This window comes from Mytilus trossulus, chromosome 13 (assembly GCF_036588685.1).
Source record: "Mytilus trossulus isolate FHL-02 chromosome 13, PNRI_Mtr1.1.1.hap1, whole genome shotgun sequence".
NCBI classification, from domain to species: Eukaryota; Metazoa; Mollusca; class Bivalvia; order Mytilida; family Mytilidae; genus Mytilus; species Mytilus trossulus.
Window position 1 is genome coordinate 50341868 of NC_086385.1, and position 24979 is coordinate 50366846.

Genomic DNA, 24979 nt, shown 5'->3' on the forward strand with positions numbered 1-24979 from the left:
TCATTCTATGTTCACTAGATTATCGGTGATTAATTGTCGGACAACACAGCTCTCTTTTGGCTATTTACAAATAAAACGTTCAAAGTATAACACACTTAAAATTATGTACAACTGGTATTGCCTTCTTGCTTTCAGTGCATGATTTAGGGCAGTTCTAAATCCCTTAACTGTATTGGCTAATGAAACTGGTGTTGGTAAGTTGTTCCAATCCCTGATGGTCCTCGGAGAGAAAAATTGGTCGTAGGCATCTGTACATGTTCTCTCTTGGTAGAAGCTGTTTTTAAATAATGATGATGATCTTTGTCTATAAGCTCATTCTGGATCGTGAATGGCATGCATAGTCTGTTTGTTTTCTTCCGTTCTTCGAGGCAAATTTATAGTTTTTACCATATTTCTGACACAGCCAAGTGTTTTTATTTTTGTCCATGCGGTTCATTATGTTGCTCTGCACAATATGTTCTAAGACCTAAGATGTAATGGAAGTTAGAGATACTGGTCTGTAATTAGATGCTAAGTGCCTTTCATCTTTTTTGAAATGGGGAACTACATGGGCATATCTTCAATCTTACGGGACTTCGCCAGTGTTCAATGATGCTTGGTATGTTCTGTCAGTATATGTGCAAGTTTTTCTGCTGCTGCTTTAAGTATAAAGGAAAGTATTGAGTGGGGACCTGTAGTTTTATGAGTTTTGAGGTTTAAGACATTCTTTAATGAGATTTGTTTCAAATTACAGGTAATAACATTTCATAATTTCCTAGTAGACTCAGTGTTGGTTAAAACTATAAGAAATCGTTAGTTAGATAATAAAAATAGAAAAATCACCAAATCTGTGAAATAAAAGGCTGAATCGCGATGTAACGAATTAAACAAAGTCATGCATGCTGTAAAACAAATCAATATTCAGGTCGATCGATTGTTTGTTAAAAAAAGTCACCTGTATAAAACACTGTGATTGCACTTAAATGGCACTCAATTGCCTTGTTAAAAATATGCTTTTAGTACACGATTTTCATCTTAATTGTTTTGTTTTTCTCCAACTATTATCATATTATCAAGATATATCCGTTGCCTTGACACTGTTCTTTGCAGAATTTTAATGATTTATTTCATAGACTCTAAAGAGTTAAATGTTATCATTATGTCGCGTGTAATTAACTAATCAGAAACCTCATTTATTCTGCTTAATTGCATTTTAATTCAGTGTAACCTGGTTGAAACCCTGATAGAAAAGATATGGTAACTGATTCTTGGATTGAACTAAACGATTAGAGAAACAAGAGAATGCCTTTTACTTTAAGGTATCTCCCATCTGGCCAATATAATAACATAATTTACCCTTTGACCACGATTTTTTTCGAACAAATGTTGCGTTGTACGCGGTTTATGCTGAGAATTTCAGGAAATCTTGACACACTACATTTTCATGTTCTGTAACAGTTCCGAATGATGTTTTCTAAACATAACTGACTGGGGCATTATGTTTTTCGGTCTGTGTATATCGTTCGGTCATTAATCCATCCGTTTGTTCGTTCGACCGTCCATCTGTCTCGCTTCGGATTACAGTTTTTTGTCACGGTTTTTTTGGTGAAGTTGACGTCCAATTAACATGAACTGACTTGGTATACATGTTCCATTTGCTTTGATTTTACTTATTTTAATGCCAAATTATAGTTTTTTCGCCAATTTCGCGGTCCACTGAACATAGCAAATGATAGTGCGAGTGGGGACACATTCTTGTTTTTCTTGAGACACTGCAAAACATGTAAACTATGACAAGTTAACAATTTTTAATAAATGTGTTTTGTCATTTGATTTTGCCATGTGATTAGAGACTTTCTGATTTAATTTTCCTCTTTTCAGTATTTTTGTGATTTTACTTTTCACAACGTTTTGGCGTTATATTTAGATTCGGAAACTATGAATTCATGACATGGGAACACATTTATTTCAGAATACTTTACCAAAAGATTGATACGGAACAAAAAGATCCATGCATTAATCTTAATATCAAAATTTCCTCTTACAAAGGGCATAGAAAGGGACAATTGCCTTATTCAGTCGTATTCTTGTAACAAAACTTTTTTGTAAAAATACTGCATTACAGTAATTTGAGTGAGGGGATCTTTTGGAAGAGTCATTATCTATTTGATTAATGTTGCCACGTTACATCTGTATAAACGTATGCTAAGAAATACTTCTATTATAAATAAGAAAGTTTAGTTTTCGTAGTTACTTGCCATTAATTTACTAAGTACCAACATGAAAGGCCGTAAGACGAACATGAAAGGCCGTAAGACGATGATGTTAACAAAATTAAAGATGTACGAATAACAGACACCATAAAAAGTAGCTATATATATAGTATACGAAATTCAGGTATTGATGACAGATTGGTCTAGAAAAAAAATGACGGACAACGTTCTTGTCTTACACTGTTTTTTTGTTGTAAAATTTGTCATATTTTTTTTAATGTGGTTAGATGCTTTGAAACCAGTATTAATTATGTATTAGCTTATTGTAGGGAGGATGAACCAGTTTTGTATTATCGCACTAGTCCCTGGTTGTAATTTTCATTTAAAAAAATAAAACTACAAATCGACTTAGCTGTAACAAACAGCAATGAGGGTCTGAGTTTATTTACAATTATAAGTGTATATCAGTGTGGTTAATCTTAATATTTTGTATTCAGAATTACTTTTCGGTAACCTATCTAAAAGGAATCACACGCAGTATTGTCATACTATTTTGTAGAGAAAAGGTGCAAATCAAATCCTTCTAATTCATTGGTGAAAATAGCGATTATACTTTTGATTTGTCAAATATAATGAATGAAACTTGATGCATTTATCTGTACGGCAAATTGCGAAAATATTAAAATTACGGAAGACTGGCAAATGTGTTTTTTATAATCCTGGTACCTTTGATAACACCACTGGGCCGATGTGCGGCACTGCTGGAGGACGTTTTGTCTCCGAGGGTATCACCAGCCCAGTAGTCAATGCTTCGATGTTGACATGAATATCAATGATGTGGTAATTTGTATATATTTCCTGTTTATAAAACTGAATTTGTCGAAAAAAAATAAGAATGTTCTTATCCCAGGCACAGATTACCTTAGCCTTATTTGGCACAATGTTTTGGAATTTTGGATCCTCAATGCTCTTCAACTTTATACTTGTTTGGCTTTATAAATATTTTGATATGAGCGTCACTGATGAGTCTTATGAAGACGAAACGCGCGTCTGACGTACTAAATTATAATCCTTGTACCTTTGATAACTATTGTGTTTACTCTTTACCTGTTTGTTCTATTATTTAATTATACTGTAACACGTGACAACCTGCTAGGTAAACGAAGACTATCAGAATCCAAATACAAATCTTAGAAAAAATAAAATCGAATTAACGTCATTTTGATTATAGCTTTTCCCTGATAGCAATGACTTGCCATTATTCAAGATCATTTACATTGCTATATATCTAATTACACTTGATTTTTTCTAATAAAAATACATTTGTAAAAGGCGAGCTTGTTCAAAGTTCAAACTAAAGTTCTATTAAAATGACAAACAGATGCATGAAACAGTCTGGATAGAGGCTAACAGACAAGAGAATAATATGGACAAAACAAAAAGATTAAATAGAAGAATACAGAAAAGCCGGATGAGCATAAAGAATAGAGAATAAATTATCAAAATTATAAAGAATTTAAGAAATATGGACCATAAATATAAAGAATAGAGAAAAATGGACCAAAGATATAAAGAATACAGAAAAATGGACCAAAAATATAAAGAATAAAGGAAAATGGACCAAAAATATAAAGAATAGAGAAAAATGGACCAAAAATATAAAGAATACAGAAAAATTGACCAAAAATATAAAGAATACAGAAAAATTGACCAAAAATATAAAGAATAGAGAAAAACTATTTTTTTTAAAAAGAAAACAGAAATGTAATGCATACAAATAAAAGAAACAAATCAATCATGTTATCAAACTTTCCTGTATAGTGCGAGTACTTTACGTCTGTGCTTCTGTTAGTCTTAGTCCGTGGAAATCTATTTTGTTGTTAATTACGATAATAGGAGCGTGGGTGAAATGTCTGGACTACTTTTGGAAATAGAATAAAATACCGTGACATGTTATAGATAAGATTAAACAATTTACACAAGTAATTTACTCGTTTGTAATACGAGTGATAGATTACGTTCGCCTGTCTCCTGCTATTTACAGCATTTCTGGTTTCCTACGAAATTTAGTTACAGAATGATGTTTTTGGAAGCAAGAGGAATTATAAAGTTGCTGTCTAAGCTATTTACAGCATTTTTTGGTTTCCAACGAAATTTAGTTACAGAATGATTTTCTTGAAAGTAAGAAGAATTGTAAAGATGCAGTCTCAGAAGAAAGATATCTTAGATCAAGTTAGCATGTACAGTTATGGTTGACCGTTATGGAATAACCGTTTCACAAATGATATCGGATATGTTCCTTACGTCGTAACTACAACCCCCTTCCCTTTCATGAATTTGACCTACCGAATTAGACTATTTACCGGATTTGTAATCACATAAGCAACACGACGGGTGCCGCATGTGGAGCAGGATCTGCTTACCCTTCCGGAGCACCTGAGATCACCCCTAGTTTTTGGTGGGGTTCGTGTTGTTTATTCTTTAGTTCTCTATGTTGTGTCATGTGTACTATTGTTTTTCTGTTTGTCTTTTTCATATTTAGCCATGGCGTTGTCAGTTTAATAAGATTTATGAGTTTTACTGTCCCTTTGGTATTTTCCGTCCCTCTTCTATGTTTATCAGTGTAAGTTACAAAATATACGCAAGTAGAGAAAATAATACATTGTTTTGTAATTGGAAATTAAAAGAGGAACGAAAGATACCTGACGGACAGTCAAACTCATAAATCGCAAATAAACTGACAACGTCATGGCTTAAAATGAAAAAGACAAACAGACAAACAATAGTACACATGACACAACATAAAAAACTAAAGAATAAGCAACACGAACCCCACACAAAAAGAAAGCATCACGTCATCTCGTCTCAAGTTATTAATAAATATACATTTATGTTAACCTAGTGTAACGCAATTGGTCGTTTAAGAATCTAAAGGACTATGGGTAATTTCATTGTTCGTTCCCCCAAATGAAAATAACGTCACGACATTGGTTGAATTTCCATTTTTTGGACGTTTTCAACTAATCGCGACGTTTTAATTTGGTGTACACTTTAAGAAATATAACCAAGTTTGCATTAGATTCTGAAACGGCGAATTATTAGGGAAATACATTGTATTGGATTTTGAGATACACAACCACTTCATCCAATCTAAAGTACTATCACGGATTTCTTAATTCAAAAATAAATAAATATCAAAATTTATGAACCATGCAAAATGAGGTTTAGGTCGTATGAAAACTGCCAGACAGACATGTCCATCTATCTATCATTTCATATACCAAATATACTTGGTATCTAAGAAATATAGAAAACAAGAAAAAATTAACATTGTTCAAGGTCATATCGAGCCGGTCAGGCAGACATATATATGTACACCTTACAAAATTTTCATACATAAAATATACTTGACCTATTGCTTACACCTGCCCTTCACAAATGTACACCTTTGAATAATTCAAACTATAGTTAACCAACTACTAAAATTGAGAATGGAAATGGTGAATGTGTCAAAGAGACAACAACCCGACCAAAGAAAAAAATAACAGCAGAAGGTCACCAACAGGTCTTCAATGTAGCGATAAATTCCCCCTACCGGAGGCGTCCTTCAGCTGGCTAACTGTATTTACTAACTGTATTTGAGAAAACTTATCCAAGTAACTTTTAACTTTGTTAACTGGTCCACAAAATTTGAGCACGGTCTAGTGACCCTAACTAACAGATATGTTGACCTTACAAGGAACCCATATACTAAATTGTGTTATCACTCTCTCATAATCAAGACTAAAAGATTATCACTTGAAACAATCAAAGAGCTGAAAGCTCTGAAGAAAAATGACGCCACTGTCTCTAATATTGGGATAGTTTTTATGCAAGTCTTGATTTTCACATACCGTAATTAGTTTAACAATGCAACATGTCTCGTAAGCATATAATTGATATTCGTATATGTGTGTGTGTGAAGTGAAGGTGCCAACTGGCTGTTTTTTTTAAAGACAAATGAATAGGTCAAGACTACCTGAATTGTACAAATAAATACCGTAGAAAGGCTTCTATATTTCTCACTGGTACATAGGCTGAATCCGGGTCCGTTCGCGGCCATTCACGTTTGCACCAACTCATGTTCGCCCCCTTTCACTTTCACACCCTACATGTTCGCAACTACTCTTAATTGGTTTTGTGTTTAATAACTCTGTAAGCAAGTGTTTTCTTATAAGTATAATTGTTGTCATTGTCTCAAAATAAAGTGAGACAGCATTTTTTTTTTGTTTTGAATAAATCTTAATCATGTTTTGGATAGCGTATTGTTAAAGATAATAATAATCCTTTCTAAATAAAGTGGTATTTTGTCAACGTTTTATTTAGCGTTGAATAACTCTTAATCATGTTTTGGTTAGTGTATTGCTATACTTTGTTTCATTGACCTCTTTCATAATGAAGTGAGATTCTGACTATTTTTTTTCTGTGTGTTGAATAAATTTTATCATGTTTTGGTTATAATAGTGGATTGCTATATTTTGGTTCCTATATTTTATTGTTTCTTTGTTTCAGATCAAAGGGCTTAAAAACAATTATCTTTTGTGTTTTTCCTTTAAAATCTTCAATGTTTTACTCATACCAAGCTAAAAATACATTCAGTATTTACACCAAAGCAATTTCAAACAACAATCATGATTTTCCAATTATTCAACTTGAATTTGAATTAAAATTGGGCGCGAATGAGTAGAGTGCGAACGGACCTTGGGTGTGAACGTGCGAGGTGCGAAAGTGTATTGGGCGCAAACAAACCACATAGTCTGAACCCCCTTCTCCCACAAAATATGATGTAAATTAAAAACAAATTGTTCAGAGAACAGTTGAAGTCTTTCCACTAGAAAAGATCTATTTTTATATTGAAATATGAAAAATCAGTTTAAAATGTTAGTTCCTATGGCTTTATGACGTCCTATTAACCTATGACCTTGACCTTAATTTCAAGGTCACAAACCATGGACCTTGAATCAAAATATCCTAGGTCTTTAATATGTTTGGTTAATGAGTACTACCACTTGACGCGTAATTTTAAATGTAAGATGGACAAAAACTCTCTTTTATTGTATGCGCAGCCTTTCAACCAAAATATACAAGTAAGGACATGTCGCAACTAATAATTTATGAAAAATTATTTGTCAAAATGTCATACAGTATTTGAAAAGAAGTGAAAATAAGCCAAAATCAAAATTTATAATATGACCTTGACCTTTGACATTGACCTCATTTTCATTTTTAGTACCAATGACCTCATGAAGACCCTAGGTCTCTATCAGTTATGGTTTACCAGTTGAAAATGCATATCGCTTGAATCAAATGAAAAAGGGGGAATAACTCTCATATGGAGTCCCCATAGAGCTATGGTTCAAACGAGTATTCTTATCCTAAATATGTAACGAGCAATTTGGTAAAATAAAATCTTTTACGGTTACGAAGGAGAGGTGGCCACAAGAAAAACAGTGTTTGGGGAGATAACTCTTACAACGTAATGTATTTTGTTATAATTACATTTGATATATGTTTCATTATAATACTTTATTCTGATTGGCTAACTGCACATCACATGTTATTCCTCAAGCAATTGCATGACTCAATAAAACTTTTCATTCATGATAACACGTGGTCCCACAATAAAGTGCACAGATGAATTGAATAAAAAGTTATAAAATTCGTGTTTTCATGATCCTAGCTAAAAAAAGTAATTATTACACATATTAAAGACCTAGGATATTTTGATTCAAGGTCCATGGTTTGTGACCTTGAAATTAAGGTCAAGGTCATAGGTTAATAGGACGTCATAAAGCCATAGGAACATTTCTCTTTTTGCTTTAAAAATTTACAACTGCATTACCTGGAGTATGGTTTACCAGTTGAAAATGCATATCGCTTGAATCAAATGAAAAAGGGGGAATAACTCTCATATGGAGTCCCCATAGAGCTATGGTTCAAACGAGTATTCTTATCCTAAATATGTAACGAGCAATTTGGTAAAATAAATATTCCTACGAACGTCTTTTTTTAAACTGATTTTTCATATTTCAATATAAAAATAGATCTTTTCTAGTGGAAAGACTTCAACTGTTCTCTGAACAATTTGTTTTTAATTTACATCATATTTTGTGGGAGAAGGGGGTTCAGACTATGTGGTTTGTTTGCGCCCAATACACTTTCGCACCTCGCACGTTCACACCCAAATTGAAATTAAGGTCAAGGTCATAGGTTAATAGGACGTCATAAAGCCATAGGAACATTTCTCTTTTTGCTTTAAAAATTTACAACTGCATTTAAGTATTGAATGCTTTTTTTTTGTAACCTCATAGGGTTGCAAAAGCGTTGACCGGGTGCACATTTTTAGAATGAAGCGCTTACGCGCTTCATACAAAAAGTACTTCGGTCAACGCTTTTACACCTCAATGAATTTACAAAAAAAAAGCATTCAATACTTAAATGCAGTTGTAAATTTTTAAAGCAAAAAGAGTTAATACTAACTTTCACTTTTTTGGATGTTCATGTACATTTTGAATGTATTTATTTTTCTCAACTACATGAATTTTTTGGTGTATTTTTAATGATATATATGAGTAGTCCAAATAATTATTACGTCTGGCAAGGCTTTTTAAATTTTATTCTGGGACACCTTCCTATGACCACAAGGCTATGTTAATTTTTTTCTGGGACGCCTTCTTAGGAAGCCTTCCTACGAACGTCTTAGGAAGGCGTCCCAGAAAAAAAATTAGCCTTATTGGATATTTTTATGCATTATTTTACCATTTGAGTCTTTTACAGGATTGTTTGTTTAATGCTGTTTAAACATTACTGAAAAAAAAACCACCTTAAATTTGCTAATTATTTGGCATGAAAGTTTGATTTATTGAAAGGGACTCATAGTTTTCCATTTAATTTTGATAATTGTCTAATGGTTAAAACAATAGCTTCGTTGTTTACTTTTATACACAACAACATATTCACTTTGGTCTCGTTGTTTACCTAATATTCACTATGTACTTGGTAACAGTTATTAATTAATTGAATAGAAAATATTATAATAAATCTTATTGGAAGCCGAATTGACGTCAAATAGGTGCCGATTTGACTAGATGCCAATTTAACCAGGTGCCGACTTGACTTGTACGTTTCAATTCCTCTGCGATCGTTTGCGGTATTTTCTTGAGAAAATCTATTTTCCATCATCAAAGAGAAGAAGAAACTGCTTGAAATGATTCCCGAACGCTTCGTGATTGTTAAAATAAGTTTAATTCACTAAAAAAACAATTTTAAAACTTGCGATGTTTAAACAGGAAGTTTCAAAAGCACGTGTAAAAGAAGAAATTAGCCGGTGAGAGTGGAAATCCGTACATAACATATATCACTATAGTACGACTTTTAAAGCAAAACAGTTTCATCCTTTTGTAAAACAGTCTTTAATATACCTATCACATTAATGTTTGAAGGGTCTTAAGCTTATTCAAACCATATAAGTCGGTATGAAACACCAAAACGGAATGATAATAACCGATTACGTTTTGTAGTTTACAAAATTCTGGACTGGTTCCTGTCAAACTACAACACTTTCTTCGACTGTAGTGGAATACAAACAGAAACCAGTTAGTTTGTAAACTGGTTCCTGGCTGATTACTACACAATGCTCATGCATAATGATAACGCAAGCACATTCCAGTTTGTATTGAAATTAGTAAATACGAAACCAAGCGCGGTAGGCAGAGAAATCAGGTCGGCAGTTATGGAACAATGACTGCGTCATTTTCCAAAAAACAGTCACTGAACCATAAAAATGAGATCATGGACAATTGTCATATGACTAATGGAAAATTTATAGCTTCAAGATATAAAGCATCCATGTCTTTTATCCTCTTTACCTTTGCTCTAGTATACTTATAGTATATCCACCAGATTGCAACCCCTTTGTCTTGCATTCTAATATTTTAGTTGCAGACAGGGCAAAACATGATATCAAAACTTTCCTCGGATATATCTAAATATCTAACTAAAATCGTCATAAAAAAACAATCTTATTTTCAAGAACAATTTACTTTTTAATAAACATTGAAATGGGACTTTTTAACAACTTCATTACCTGGAGTAAACTCAATCATTCTATGAGATTTATTAGAAACAAACAGGATTTATCAGAAAAAGAGTAAGGTGTTATGTTATGTTGGTATCAACTGCATCAACCATATATATATATATTGGTTGCTGTCTCATGATTTGCTTACCCAGTTTACGCATCATTTAGATATGAACATCGTCATAAAGAGCAGAAACATTGGTTTGCTCAAAGGTCTACCTTGATGTAGTTCGTTTTAGTGTATGTATGCATATAACATGAATTACATTTATCATTATTTCTGTTTTCTGACAATTGCTCTAGTGGATACGCATATCAAGTTCTGTTTTTGTTTGGATACCGTTTGCATGTTGTAACATGTGTACTGGAAAGGATTTACAAATAAAATATTTCGTGAATCACAGACAACTTACATAGATATAGGAAGATGTGGTGTGAGTTCTAATGAGACAACTCTCCATCCCAATAACAATTTATAAAAGTAAACCATTATAGGTAAAGGTACGGCCTTCAACACAGAGCCTTGGTTCACACCAAACAACAAGCTATAAAGGGCCCAATATTTGTATGTATATTCATATAGTGTATAGCATAAATATCAACAACACTTTACATATTTTCAATTGACTGATATTCACAGTATCAAATGACAAGATGTAGGTGTTGGTCCAGAAAATACCCACATGTTAATATTCAATGATAAGGTGCCGACTAGTAGATGTGTAGTCATTCTGTATGACAGTTCTTGAAAAATAATTTAAAGTTCATTGAACATATTGAAAAAGTATTACCAAGGCGACCAGAAAAAAGGGGTCAACAAAAAAATACAATCACACAGTAAAACTCATGACTGTGAAGCTGCTGATTAACTCTAAAGTCAGGAAGTACTTACAACAAATCTTAAGGTGGTACCCAACACTTTGACTAAAACTAATTTGGCTCGTTCAATTTTCATAAAATTTTGTCAAAATATGAAATTTACTTTGACCCTTTGACAAAAATATAAAAATTTCAAAAAAATTGAAGCAACCAATTTAAATTACACTGGTTATATAGCAGTTTGACAAACATTAATTTTCATCATTGAGAAGCTTAATATTCCCTTATCTACACAAAGTTATTAAAAAGTTAAGCTGATTTTACAGAGTTATCTCCCTGTAGTGTAAAGTACCACCTTAAATGAAACATTGTGTTTGCTTTTAACAAAAACATAAAACATACAGTGACTGAAACTACTTATCTAGGAGAGTTGTACCATTTTATGTAATCAGCTAATACATTTATTACTAAATTTGATTTAAACTTATTTTTAACTTAATTAAGTTTCAAAAGATATAAAATTATAGTAATTTCACATATGGGTTGGCTTATTACAAAATATCTACAAAAAAGCTAAGAAACAAAGTTCATGTAACGCACAATATTAACAAGCTTTTTGTTATCGTTACCCATAGGCAAAAGCATGTAAGAATGACTGTTCACAAGTTCCCTATTCACCATCTAATCCTATGTCTGAAGGAAAGTAACCAACAACGGCCACGTTCACTTGTATTTTTGTTCATCTGACCAGTTAAGCCTTTTTCAGGTGATTTTTATAGTTCTTTCTTATGTTGCACTGTTAAACCACTGTCCCAGGTTAGGGGGATGTTTGGGATCCTGCTAACATGTTTCACCCCGCCACATTATTTATGTATGTGTCTGTCCCAAGTCAGGAGCCTGTAACTCACTGGTTGTCGTTTGTTTATGTGTCACATATTTGTTTTTAGTTCATTTTTTTACATAAATAAGGCAGTTAGTTTTCTCGTTTAAATTGTTTTACATTGACTTATCGGGGCCTTTTATAGCTGACTATTCGGTATTGACTTTGCTCATTGTTGAAGGCTGTACGGTGACCTATAGTTATTATTGTCTGTGTCGTTTTCAAAATTGGTCTCTTGTGAATAGTTGTCTCATTGGCAATCATACAACATCTTCTTTTTTATAATACAAGAAATAATGTCTTGATGGATTGTGTTTTTGAGAAGGTAATATATGTTGACAGAGTAGATTTGGTAGAGGTGAATACTACTTAAAAACTACTTTTGGATTATAGCTCTTCATCTTTTATATAAGCTTTGGATTTCAAATATTTTGGCTACAAGCATCACTGAAGAGACATGTATTGTCGAAATGCGCATCTGGTGCAAGAAAATTAGTACCGTTAATTTTATTTACTACCACTGGGTCGATGCCTCTGCTGGTGGACTATTAGTCCCTGATGGTATCACCAGACCAGTAGCCAGTACTTCGGTACTGGCATGAAAATACGGATTTTATGTGTTATTAAAATTTGCTGTTACAAAATGATAGAAATTATTATAAATTAAGGAATGTATCTCCCTCGTGCAAAGCTCTGATTTCTTTCACGGATTTGGCTATACTTTTTGGACCTTTTGGATTATAGCTCTTCATCTTTTATATAAGCTTTGGATTTCAAATATTTTGGCCACGAGCATCACTGAAGAGACATGTATTGTCGAAATGCGCATCTGGTGCAAGAAAATTAGTACCGTTAATTTTATTTAATAAAATAGCTCACTTTTACCTCTTGAACCAGGTATGCTGAAAAAAGGGAATTCTACAGTAATCTGTATCTGTAATCAATGGCAACCCAACAATACAACAAATTATACATGTTTTAATTAATTTCTTGAACTTTTCTGAGAAAACTATGTTATATTTCAACAGATAGATAGTTAGAAATACAATACATTTTCAATAGCTCACACAAGTGACTTAGTTTAGCATTTCTACTGATATAGAAAATAAACATACAAAATGGCACTTATAAATACAGTTGATACCCAGAACAAACCTGAATCACTAACAATTAAAATAAACACAATATAACCTAATCAAGTGTAAAGGAAATCCACCCATGAATTACAGATCTGTATAAAATTTAAATATTTATTTTAGCATGGGAAATGTGTCATTTTTTTTAAATTTAGATTTCATGTCGGCTAAATAGCCATTATAAGCTATTTATAATGTAATGTGGTTCAATTTGATAAGACATTTTATCGTGAGTGCACTTAAAAAAGCATCAATAAATTACCTCCTTTTGCTGCACTTAGAAAAAATACATCTTAAAATGTGGTTAAAGTAGAATAAATCTGTAATTTATAGTTTTTTCCATGTTTACTATATTTTATAACTCAAAATAAAATAAAAAATAACAAGATATTGCTGTAGTACTGTGGATTCCAATTTTGGTGGGTTTCTTGGGTACAGTCGAACCACTAATTTAAATGAGTAACAAATTATAAATTTTCAATAGGGTTTGCATGCAGACTGGCAACACCATGAACTTAAATATCTGTGTATAATAAGTTTTCAGCAATCCACAAAAATAAATGAATCCACAGTATATCTTAAAATGTGGTCAACATCAAATAAATCTGTCCTTTATAATGTTGTTCATGTTTACTATATGTTATAATTCAAAATAAATAAAAAGAAACAAAACATTACTTAAGGAATGACTGTAATATTTTTTCTGTCTATGAAGAAATAACATAAAAAATTTGGTGCACACTGAATAACATGCGTAGCGGGTTTTTTAACAGTGTGCACCAAATTTTTTATGTTATTTCGAATACACATAAAAAATATTACAGTCATTTCTTAAAATTTAATTCTAAATTCCATTTTAAACCGTAGAAAACCATGAAAAAATGTTGATGACGTCATGGTCACAAGACTTCATTATGTCTATGGGCTCATAACAAAATTACGTCAGCCAATCAGAAGACGCGTTTCATCCAAAATTAAATCATTGTAGTTTAACACATAAGATTTACTTGCTTCAAAGGAAATATGTTTAATGATATAGTTATCTCCCTTGATTATACATCAATCAAAAATATCAGGGAATAATTGCAAGTTCGGACTATTAAAATAATCTCAATACAAATTTTCACCAAGGTCAATGGGGCAGTTCATTTATAAAATAGAAATTAGAAATGAGTCTCTTGCATCAAAAATGTTTCTCATTGATTCTACTGATCTGCACCATGTGTACAATGAACCATACATAAATGTTTGAAATTATTTTCCCTAGCTCTTCCCAGGGCATAATACCAAATTGGTAGAAGCTTCTATGTTTAAACATTATTGAAGATTAAGTAATGTTCTAACATAACAGAGTTTCATAAAAAAAAATAATATCAAAAGTCAATACATGTAGTAACAATTGTATCTTTTTACTACAAATTTTAAATAAAGATGTCTAAACTAAATCTTCAAAATAAAATTGTCAAACTAATCAAAGTTGTCTAAATAATGCTTAACATTTCTATTTGCAAACTTAGATTTCAAGCCAAATTTTGACAACTTGAAATCATTTAGGTCAGTAACCTATACAGAATGAGAGTGACCTGTGCAAGATTTTATGATGTGTCTTTAAATTTATTTTTATAAAATCAAAAATGCAATACTTGATTTCAAGAAACTAACATATGATTGAACATGTTGAACAAGAATTTGTCCCAAGTATAGGGATGCCCCATCTACACTATCATTTTTTATGTTCAGTGGACTGTGAAAATAGGATAAAATCTCTAATTTGCATGGAAATTAGAAAAATCATATCATTAGGAACATGTTTACTGATGATGGGACTTCAACTTCATCAAAAACTACCTTGAACAAAAACTTTAACCTGATGGACAAACGGACCCACAGACCAGAAAACATAATGCCCATACATGGGGCATACAAAACAGTACATGTATAAATCAAGTATGCAGTACTTATGAAACTAAAACTAACATATTAATCAAATAACAGTTATTCCATACATGTAAATTTTAACCTGGTTCAGTCACACCAGTTCTTGTCCAGGAACCAGCTCTTTGTATGCATCTCATCCTTAGTCTTGTTAGTTTAAATGATGTCTCTGCATTTAGGTCCAAAGTCCAATATATAATATCTTTGGTCCAATCACATGTTTGACTCTTCATCGGTTTCCATGGTAACAGTTGTTGATGGTCCAGCTTTCTTTTTACTCTTTTTCTGTTTCTTACCATCTTGTTTATTTTCATTTAATTTCTCATGGACTCCACTTACATATTTATGCTACAATGTAATTATTTTCATTTAATTTCTCATGGACTCCACTTACATATTTATGCTACAATGTAATTATTTTTATTTAATTTCTCATGGACTCCACTTACATATTTATGCTACAATGTAATTATTTTCATTTAATTTCTCATGGACTCCACTTACATATTTATGCTACAATGTAATTATTTTCATTATTATTTTGTAATAAATTAAGACTGTTTTTGTCTGAAATCACTCACAGAATACATTGCAGTTACACTGTATCCTGTTTTCTTATGATTTTATTGTGTACTTCAGTCATCAATACAAATTCATACAGTTTAGATGTACATGTATAAATACTGTGGAATGACTCATCTATTATTAAACATGCAGTTTTAGTAAACCACTTTATGATAGCTACGGTCTGGTCATGTCACCGTATTTATATACATGCTTCTACATTTAATCAACAGAATGTGATGAAAGGGAAATAACTCCAAAATTAAATCAAACTACCAATGAAGATCTATTGAAAGTTGTGTTGAGCTCTTTGTTCATATGTTGCCCTCACTGGACATGCCAGACATAACATAGTTGTAAACTCATTCAATTAACATAAATGCCATTTAAGGAAGTTGCCACTGATGCCATATACTGGCCCTGCAACGTATTTTTTCAGATTCAGATTTATTCAGATTCAGATACTCAGTTTCAAAATAACAAGCTTTTCATAATGTTAATTTACAGTATGTGATAGAGTAATAGAATAGTAAAGGAACAAGGAGAGCAAAACTATAAAAGAGGTCAATGTGCTTGTTTTTAAGATATTAGCCATTGCAATTTTGGTGGGAAAATGTTCTCTCTTGATTTTTCATTGCTTTATCAAGTTCTCAAAAACTATTTAAGATATGACTGCAATATATTTTCTGTCTATGAAGAAATAACATCAAAAATGTGGTGCACACCTTATAACAGGTTAGGTGGGTTATTTTAGAGTGTGATCATGGTGATCCACATTTTTTATGTTATTTCAAATAGACAGAAAAAATATTACAGTCATTCCTTATAATATAATTCTAAATTCCATTTATAGTCGCCGTCACGTAAAATTGGCACCATGATTTTTGTCAAAATTTTCTAAAATATCGACCGCGTTTACTCGAGATCATGTTTTTCAATTAGCGGGATAAATATCCAATCCAAATATATACTACTGTCCTACCTTTTATTGTGTTTGCACAGTATAATCCTGACCTTCACAAAATCAAGGATTATTTTGTATGGTGGAATCCGACATTGTTATTACCGGAAGTGTTGCCGTGGAGTCCACGTGCTCTCAATTTTCTTGTGTCTCTCGGTGCTGTGCGTCATCTCTATGTAAAAAGCGCGGGAAATCGTATCATCAATGACAATGATATTACCTGGAGAGTAACGAATGTTATGTAGTAAGGGATCCTCATAGAAACCAAGATGGCGGTTTTACAATGAAAACAATCTTGAAAAATGTGAAGGTCAGGATTATACAGTGCAAACACAATAAAAGGTAGGACAGTAGTATATATTTGGATTGAATTTTTATCCCGCTAATTGAAAAACATGATCTCGAGTAAACGCGGTCGATATTTTAGAAAATTTGGACAAAAATCATGGTGCCAATTTTACGTGACGGCGACTATAAAGCTGGAGTAAATCATGAAAAACATTGACAACTTCATGGTCTCATGACAAAATTATGTCTATGAGGTGATAGACAAAACACTGTCAGCCAATCAGAAGACGCATTGCATCCTAAATTAAATTATTTTAAAATACCAAAGATTTTATAAGACTTTTACAGATGGCTTATTATCATGATAATTATACATGTAAAAGATTTTCAAAAAGAAAATTGGGGTCAATGAACAAAATATTTAAAAAATTTAAAATGGATGAAACCAGAGAATTCAGAAAATCGGACAAAAATTCCAAAACATGACAAGCGAACCTCCTTAACCAATTTGCTGTCAATTAACTACTTAATTTAGAAATGATTAATTTGTTCAAAGTAGATATGACAACAGAAATGGATATTGAAACATTCCCCTTTTCCTTTCTCAATTTTATATATATGTTTAATTTCTATGTCAATTTTTCATACGTTACCAATACTTGTTTTTACTTTTGCAAATGACATGTTTATAGCTTTCTGTTAAAATATTTTCCTATCATGGATTTAATCTATCTTTTTTATACATGTACAATCTCAAGTATTTTTGTAGAAAAAAGTTAATGCACTCTGAAATTCACTCATTAGCATGATAAGTTGGACATGTACGGTGGCTATTTCTCCAACATAATCATTATCTTGTTCTCTTTATAAAACATACCAGAGACCCAGACCTTCTTGTTAGCATTTTGATGTCGTCTGCATTTACTGTTGTCCTTTTGGCATGCCTAAAAAAATAAGGAAATAGATTTCAAATATTATTAATCAAAGTGCAAGTACTTAGTTGTGTTAAAAGATGTAGGACGATGTGGTGTGAGTGCCAATGAGACAACTCTTCATCCAAATAACAATTTATAAAAGTAAACCATTATAGGTCAATGTACGGCCTTCAACACAGAAGCCTTGGCTCACACCAAACAATAAGCTATAAAGGGCCCCAAAATAACTAGTGTAAAACCATTCAAACAGGAAAACCAACGATCTAATCTATAAAAAAAACGAGAAACAAGAAACACATATAAATTACATAAACAAATGACAACTACTGTACATCAGATTCCTGACTAATGTTTAACAGTTATATACTTGTTAAAAAAAGGTTTTTCAAATTTAGAAGTGCCTAAGGGTTAGGCAAGAGGCATGATGCAATATTAACAATAGTTGTAACAGATTAAGCAGCAAGTACTGACATTATACATGTTTAATATGGAGTATATTTTTCAAATGAAAGTTATAGGATATTCCATAATCCAGAGTTCGTTTTTACTATCAAAATTTTCATCATAGAGTGTTGCTGCCTACTAGCCATAGGCAGCTATTGATCCAAGGGTTCCAAATGCTTAAGTTAAATTCATTCATTTGAAAGATTAATTAAAGTCATTATTGTTGACCATTATATATGATGCAGATGACCATGAATATTAAGTAGCCATAATACTGTCCTCTTTACAAGATTGAATGAATTTGATTTAATCTATCAACCAATTTTTACTTATATTACCAGTTTGTACTAACATGTGCAACACAACAGCTGTCCCATATGGAGCAGGATATACCTACATTGTACCTTTACAGAGTATCTTAGATCACTCATTTCTTTGGTTGGGTTTGTGAATATTAACCCTTTTTTTTGTAAAGTTTTAACATGAGTGCAGATATCCAAATAATGATTTGTGGCCTTCCTCTTATTTCTTATTTTCAATTTTCACTTCTTTCTTATAAATGTTGTACTTTTACACCATTCTCCCAGGTTAGGGGGAAGTTTGAAATCCAGCTTACATTTTAAACCCAACCTTATGATGTATGTACCTGACCCAAGTCAGGAGCCTGTAATTCAGTGGCCATTGTGGGTGTTGTTTGTTCCTGTGTTACTTATATATTTGCATTTTTTTCATTTTATGTACATAACTTAGGCTGTTTAGTTTCTCATTTGAACTGTTTTACATTTGTCATTTCCATGATTTCTGGGCCTTTTATAGCTGACTATGCAGTATAAGCTTTGCTCATTGTTGAAGGCAGTATGGTGACATGTAGTTGTTAATTGATGTGTTACTTGGTCTCTTGTGAAGAGTTGTCTCATTGGCAATCATACCACATCTTCTTTTTTATAAGTACTTGCAAATCTTTTTGTTAACAAAATTGATCTCTTTCTTTGAGAGCGATTCTAAATCATGATCACATCACCATGATCACAATTATCATTTCTCTGTTTACTTGACATCAATAAATGAGAATGTATTGTAAAAGGAGTTTATGAAACTATCTCTTAGAATATAAGTCTATTTTCTAAACAAGAATGTGTCCATAGTACACAAATGTCCAACTCACACTATCATTTTGTATGTTCAATGGACAGAGAAACTGGTGTCAAATCTCTAATTTGGCATATAAATTAGAAAGATCACATCATAGGGAAAATGTGTCATGTGTGAACTGAGTATCAAATTTATTGGACTTCATTTATTAAACTTTACTAATAACTGTCATGAAATGCCTACAAATAAATCATTTGTAAATGGGGCATAAAAAAGAAAATCATACTTGGCAAACATCTCCATATCTTCTGCAAACTTTTGACATTGTCTCCATGCTGTTTCTGATATTGAGGCTACCAGCTGTTTTGTGCAGACAACATCTAGCTCGGAGGACTGCTGTTGGCATATCTTCATTGTAGTGTAATGGAGTGCTGCTTTTAATCTCTAAAAACATGAAAAATAAAAGGTAAATACATTTGAGATAATTTTTTTATCAGTTTCAAGTTACTATTTTAATTACTTGATCGTCATCTAATAGTTATAATAAAATACTATGTAAATAATATTTTCGGATTTGGTACAGTACAGCCTGTGACATCCTCTTAGTAATGTCCACCCTCTTGCATGGTCAACATCCAATGGTGGACATTAATTGGGGTATTCAATTTTGAGATGTTGGCCATTTATTGGGGGTCATAAATCATAGGTTGATTTTTTTTATCTAATTATGTTACCTGTTAAAATCAACCTGAAGTTTTCAGCTGGTATGTTTTATTAAAATTTACCTGTACAGGTAATTTGGGTTTCTTTTAAAATTGACATTCCACCTTTTTTGGAAAATGTAGAATAAAAAATTGTTTTACTAAGTCTGTTAAATTTTTATAATTTTTTGTCTTTAATTTTATTTAATATTTTTTTTTTTTTTAATTGTTATTTTTATTTCATCCTGTTTTGTTTCTTATTCTTTAATAATTTCTATTTATAGTAAGAATCTTGAGTAAAAATGGCAAAAAGTCAAAGATAAAGTTATTGACTAGAATTTGAAATAAACAGACTTTCAATAATTGTTTTTTAAGTAAAAGGTTTATATAAATGTACATGTTGTACATTGTATTCAATCGTTTCTTAACATTATTAAATGAGTTATTACTATTAATAAAAACTAATAATCATGCAAGTATATTTTAAATAAAAAAATAAGATGATCAATATCTATCCTTTTACAATAAATTTTTATAACATCTAATGTCCTTATATATATATCTGAATAAAGTGAATCTTATGAAAAGAAATTATTTAAAGAAATTGTCTTGAAACTTATTAAATACATTATCGTCAGTTTGGTGAATTTCTTTCAAAATTTGTCTCCAGAAAAAATGAAGTGCACTTCTAAAGATGGTGACACTTTTATGGTCTATTATTTAAATCATTTTTTTCCAGTGTATTATATAGTCAATAGTGCTGGACTGACATGATACATATTCTTGGTATACATTTACTATGATTTACAAAGAATATGTCAATTAACCTAGGCCTTTCAGATAAAGTTAATAATTGCAGGGACTTGAATGAATTAAGACTCTTAAAGTCATGAAAGTCCTTAATAAAAACTGAATTTAAATCAAAATCTAAAAATAAAAATTTATGATAAAAACTGTAAACTTGATTGTGTCAATAGGTAGAGAATTTTGGTCATAATTTAGTAATAGAAAATAAATTCCTAGAAGGATAGAGTGTGTAAAATTATTTACCTTCTCATTATAATGTCTCTTACCCAAGAACAAAAAGTAAAAGAAATGCTTAACCTCTAAAACATGGATCATGTTTAAAATATCATATGACAATAAAAATATTATCAAATTTTGCTGTAATGAATATTTCAAATACTTATAAATATTCTATTCAATAAAGAAATAATGAATTGCCTAAATTTTATTTAGCTTAAGTCCTAATGACAATCTTAATCATTTGTTAAACCATGTTGAATGCAGATCAGTTTATCTACAATAATAAAACATTTTGATTTTAGAAAAATAATTTGAGAAACACTTTGTCTATAAAAAAAAAAAAAAAGCATGCATTGTAAATGATATTCATTTATTCTTTACTTACATGACTACCAAAAAATAGAATTATTATAAAAAAGACTTAAAACTGATTAAAAATTATTTAAAGGGTATAATAATAAATATCAAAACTAATAGTCATGAGACATTTATTTTTTAATTAAGCTGTGTGTTCAACTAGTTTTATTATTTCATTTTATATTCATGATATTTGAAAATTCTTCGTCATTATCACAGTTATTAAATTTGACAAACACATACATGTATATTTTACCTGAGACATGTGACCTGTAAGTTATATAATTTTAACACTTGAATGCATTCAAGATTTCCCTTTATCCTTGACTAGTTTTTGATTAATACCTTGTGTATTAGAAAAGCAACAGAGGTATGATGATGGACATATAGGGCCACCATGGTCAACATAATTTTTATGGCCACCATTAATAAGATAAAGTCACAGGTAGTACTGTAAGATTACAAGGAGGCTACATGAGTACATTGTACATGTATTATCAACAGAAGACCTAAGGACTGTACATGTATGTGTTTATCTTGACTAATGAGAAAACTCCTACGTTATATTTTAGATTAGCATTAATACATTAATGTGTTTCTTTGTTTTTTCTAATTATGTACATGTACTATTAACATGAATAATCCATTGTTCTATGTGATTTAAGAAATTAGAATCATTGACATTCCATTATTCCATTTAGGGAAGCGTGCATGTACAATGTACACAATGTAGCAAAATGAGGCCCCATAAAGAAGTGTCCAAGTAATTAGATAATTACATTGTTTTGCAAATACATGAATATAATCATATTCTATACATCATTGTTCATTCATGTCATTAATTATTCATTAATCATGTTACTTATTTGTTTGACCAAGATGATGAAGATAATAAAATAATAAAAAATACCGTCCTAGTAGAACTTATCACAAACATGACAAATGATCAGGAAATATCTGGTAAGGATTTCAAAATCAAATGAACAGTATAAAAAGGCCAAGGTTTCAAACAATCAAAAACCCCATGTGAATTATAAAGGCTTTCTGAACAAATAAGTGGAATTGTATCAGACCTATATGCATGAAGACTAGTATTTGTAAACTGTCTATTCTCGGACTAAGCCCTGTATAATGTTACCAAATCCTGATTTTGAGGCAATTCAAGATACTCTAATTGCATCTATTATAAATATAAGTTGTATTTTGTATTTGAAAAAAACACATATGTATGTACATGTATGGCTTGCATGAACCTGGCAGGGGCGAATGTGTTAACAGTAATGATTGCGATTTTGTCCAATTAATTATGACACCTTGAAATATTATTTCAATTTTTTACTTATGACGCTCCCTACAGCCATAACAGCATCACAGAAATTTTTTAAAAAGCCTTTCGGGATGTCATCATAGTCATAATTATTTGCCATGTTCATCTTTGTTCATAAGGTAATGCAAATATATTAATAAAAATGAAAACAATATATGCAGATGTGTTAGATGGCATTTATATATTTATATGTGTTCGGTGATCTTCTGCAGTGTTTGGTGGTGAAAAGACCTACCAGGTGTCTAGGTCCAGATAAGTTGGGTAGAGTGAGCTCACAAACAGCCTACATGGTCATGTACACCATGGAAGGTTGTAGTCCAAATAATTATGACATCTTGAAAGGCTATTATATTTTTTTTCTTTGACGCCTTACTTCAACGATGTAAGGCGTCAAAGAAAAAAATATATAATAGCCTTTCAAGACGTCATATCCAGGTGTAATGATAAGTCGTTAAATACTAAGGCTATTTTTTTCTTAGTTTTTCTGTAGACTTAGCTTTCATTTTTTATAACCATGCATTGTCAAGCTTGGTAAATCATAATTGTTTGTCAGTAACTAAATGTACGATGCTGTCCCATACTGAACCTTCTGACCTTGTTTGTTTACATTAAAATTTCAATGGGGTCAAAATCACGTGATGTCAATTCGTTATATCCAATCAAATTGCTCTACTGTCAATTAGGGGATTTTTCAGTCCACGGCAATTACGTTATTTCTTTGTGGGATATTGCTTCAAAATAGTTTGCAATAGTTCTGGGTTTTATTCAACAGGAAAACTTTTTTTTTGCCATCCCTTTTGACATCAAGGGAATTTTGTATGATTATTTTCCTACAGTCATGATGGTCAGACATTGTCAGAATATCGATCTTTTTATAATGAATAAAAAGAAAATTCTAAGAAAAAATAAATGTAAATTGTTTTTTATTAACCAACTCTATATGCCTGTACAAAATTATGGCATGGACATCGTTTTTTCATGTAGTTTTCCTTTCATTTTGGTTGGGCTTTTTTCGCGTAAGACGTATAAAGAAGCATGTCATTTTAAAATTCCTAAAAATACGATTTGCTTGACCTGTATTGCCTGCCACAAGATTGATGACGCTGAATGGTATGTACACAAAGCAATGGAGGCTGGCAGTGGGATTTTGTGAAGTTCTAGAATGTTTTAAGACATTTGGAAGTCGGGATTGAAATGGGCATTAGAAAATTGGCATTTTTTAGCAATAATTGAGAACAACAATGAAAACTTACCTTTTGAATTGTTTTTTTATTCAAAAGAGCAGGTATTCTGTACAGTTTTTCTACGCCAGAAGCAGCTTAGTGATGTCAATGTGGAGTTTCCCCGTTTGTTAAGTTCAAACACAAATACCTAACGAACTGACAAGATGAACGATCTTAGACTACGGTAGGATAATTATTTGGACTAGGAAGATTGCTGAGCATGCAAATCTTTATCCATATTGTGCACGGGTCGCCACTCAATTACATTTGAGGTAAAACACAGAGAAAAAAATGATAATGTAATATTGATAAACATGATAAAGAAATTCAATCATCGAAGTAACAAGTGTTTGTCCAAATTTTAAAATTATTTGGAGAAACTTCGATGATTGAATTCATCATTACCTGCTGATATTGAAGACTTTCGTAATCATCATCTGTGATGTTGTCTGCCATTTTCGTCAATCTCAAACAGTCTGTAAAATGCCTAGTTCCATATTTTCTTTGTAAAATGATTATTTTTCATTTTTAATTATTGCGGGTAAATTATGACTGGTTTATCTGTAAGAATCTTCTTTCGCTTTATCTTTTATCGCATTATGAAACTCTTTGATAACCTTGACTGAATTATAATAAACGTTTTACAAATTGCTGACGGTATGTCTAGAATTCCGTGTATAATGTATTTTCGTACCTTAACCATTTCGTACCTCTGCAATTTTACAGCCAACATAATTCACCATTTCGTACCTATTAAAATTTGTTGTTCGCTATGGTTGCATTACTTATAACATTTCGCCATGTCGTACCTCATAGACTTAGTTACTCAAATCCTTTGATAACTATTTTACATGTTAAAAAAAACACAATTTGAGATAATCTTAATAGAAAAATATTGTTTTAACCGGGCTAAACGTGTACACTGGTCGATTAATTTAATCAAAATATGTTCGTTACAAGTTTGAGATTGGTTCAAAAAT

The 24979-nt window shown here is 31.4% G+C and overlaps 1 protein-coding gene across 1 annotated transcript; it reads right to left on the reverse strand.

Annotated features, from left to right (window-relative positions):
• Window positions 1-13975: 13975 nt before the first annotated feature.
• Window positions 13976-24597, reverse strand: LOC134694882 (centromere protein S-like). The gene is made up of 4 exons (XM_063555986.1): window positions 24405-24597; window positions 19652-19809; window positions 17772-17838; window positions 13976-15429 (listed from the first exon to the last, which is right to left on the reverse strand). The coding sequence occupies exons 1-4, from the start codon at window positions 24453-24455 to the stop codon at window positions 15295-15297; spliced, it is 411 nt and encodes a 136-aa protein (XP_063412056.1). The 5' UTR covers window positions 24456-24597; the 3' UTR covers window positions 13976-15294.
• Window positions 24598-24979: the final 382 nt, after the last annotated feature.

What these genes read in the sequence shown, in the direction of transcription:
- LOC134694882 (XM_063555986.1), bottom strand. Translation starts at nt 24,455, where the DNA reads ATGGCAGACAACATCACAGATGATGATTACGAAAGTCTTCAATATCAG. An exon ending in AAAGTCTTCAATATCAGCAG is followed by an intron (nt 19,810 to 24,404) that starts GTAATGATGAAT and finishes TCATGTTTTTAG; the next exon opens with AGATTAAAAGCAGCACTCCA. An exon ending in GATATGGAGATGTTTGCCAA is followed by an intron (nt 17,839 to 19,651) that starts GTATGATTTTCT and finishes TTATTTTTTTAG; the next exon opens with GCATGCCAAAAGGACAACAG.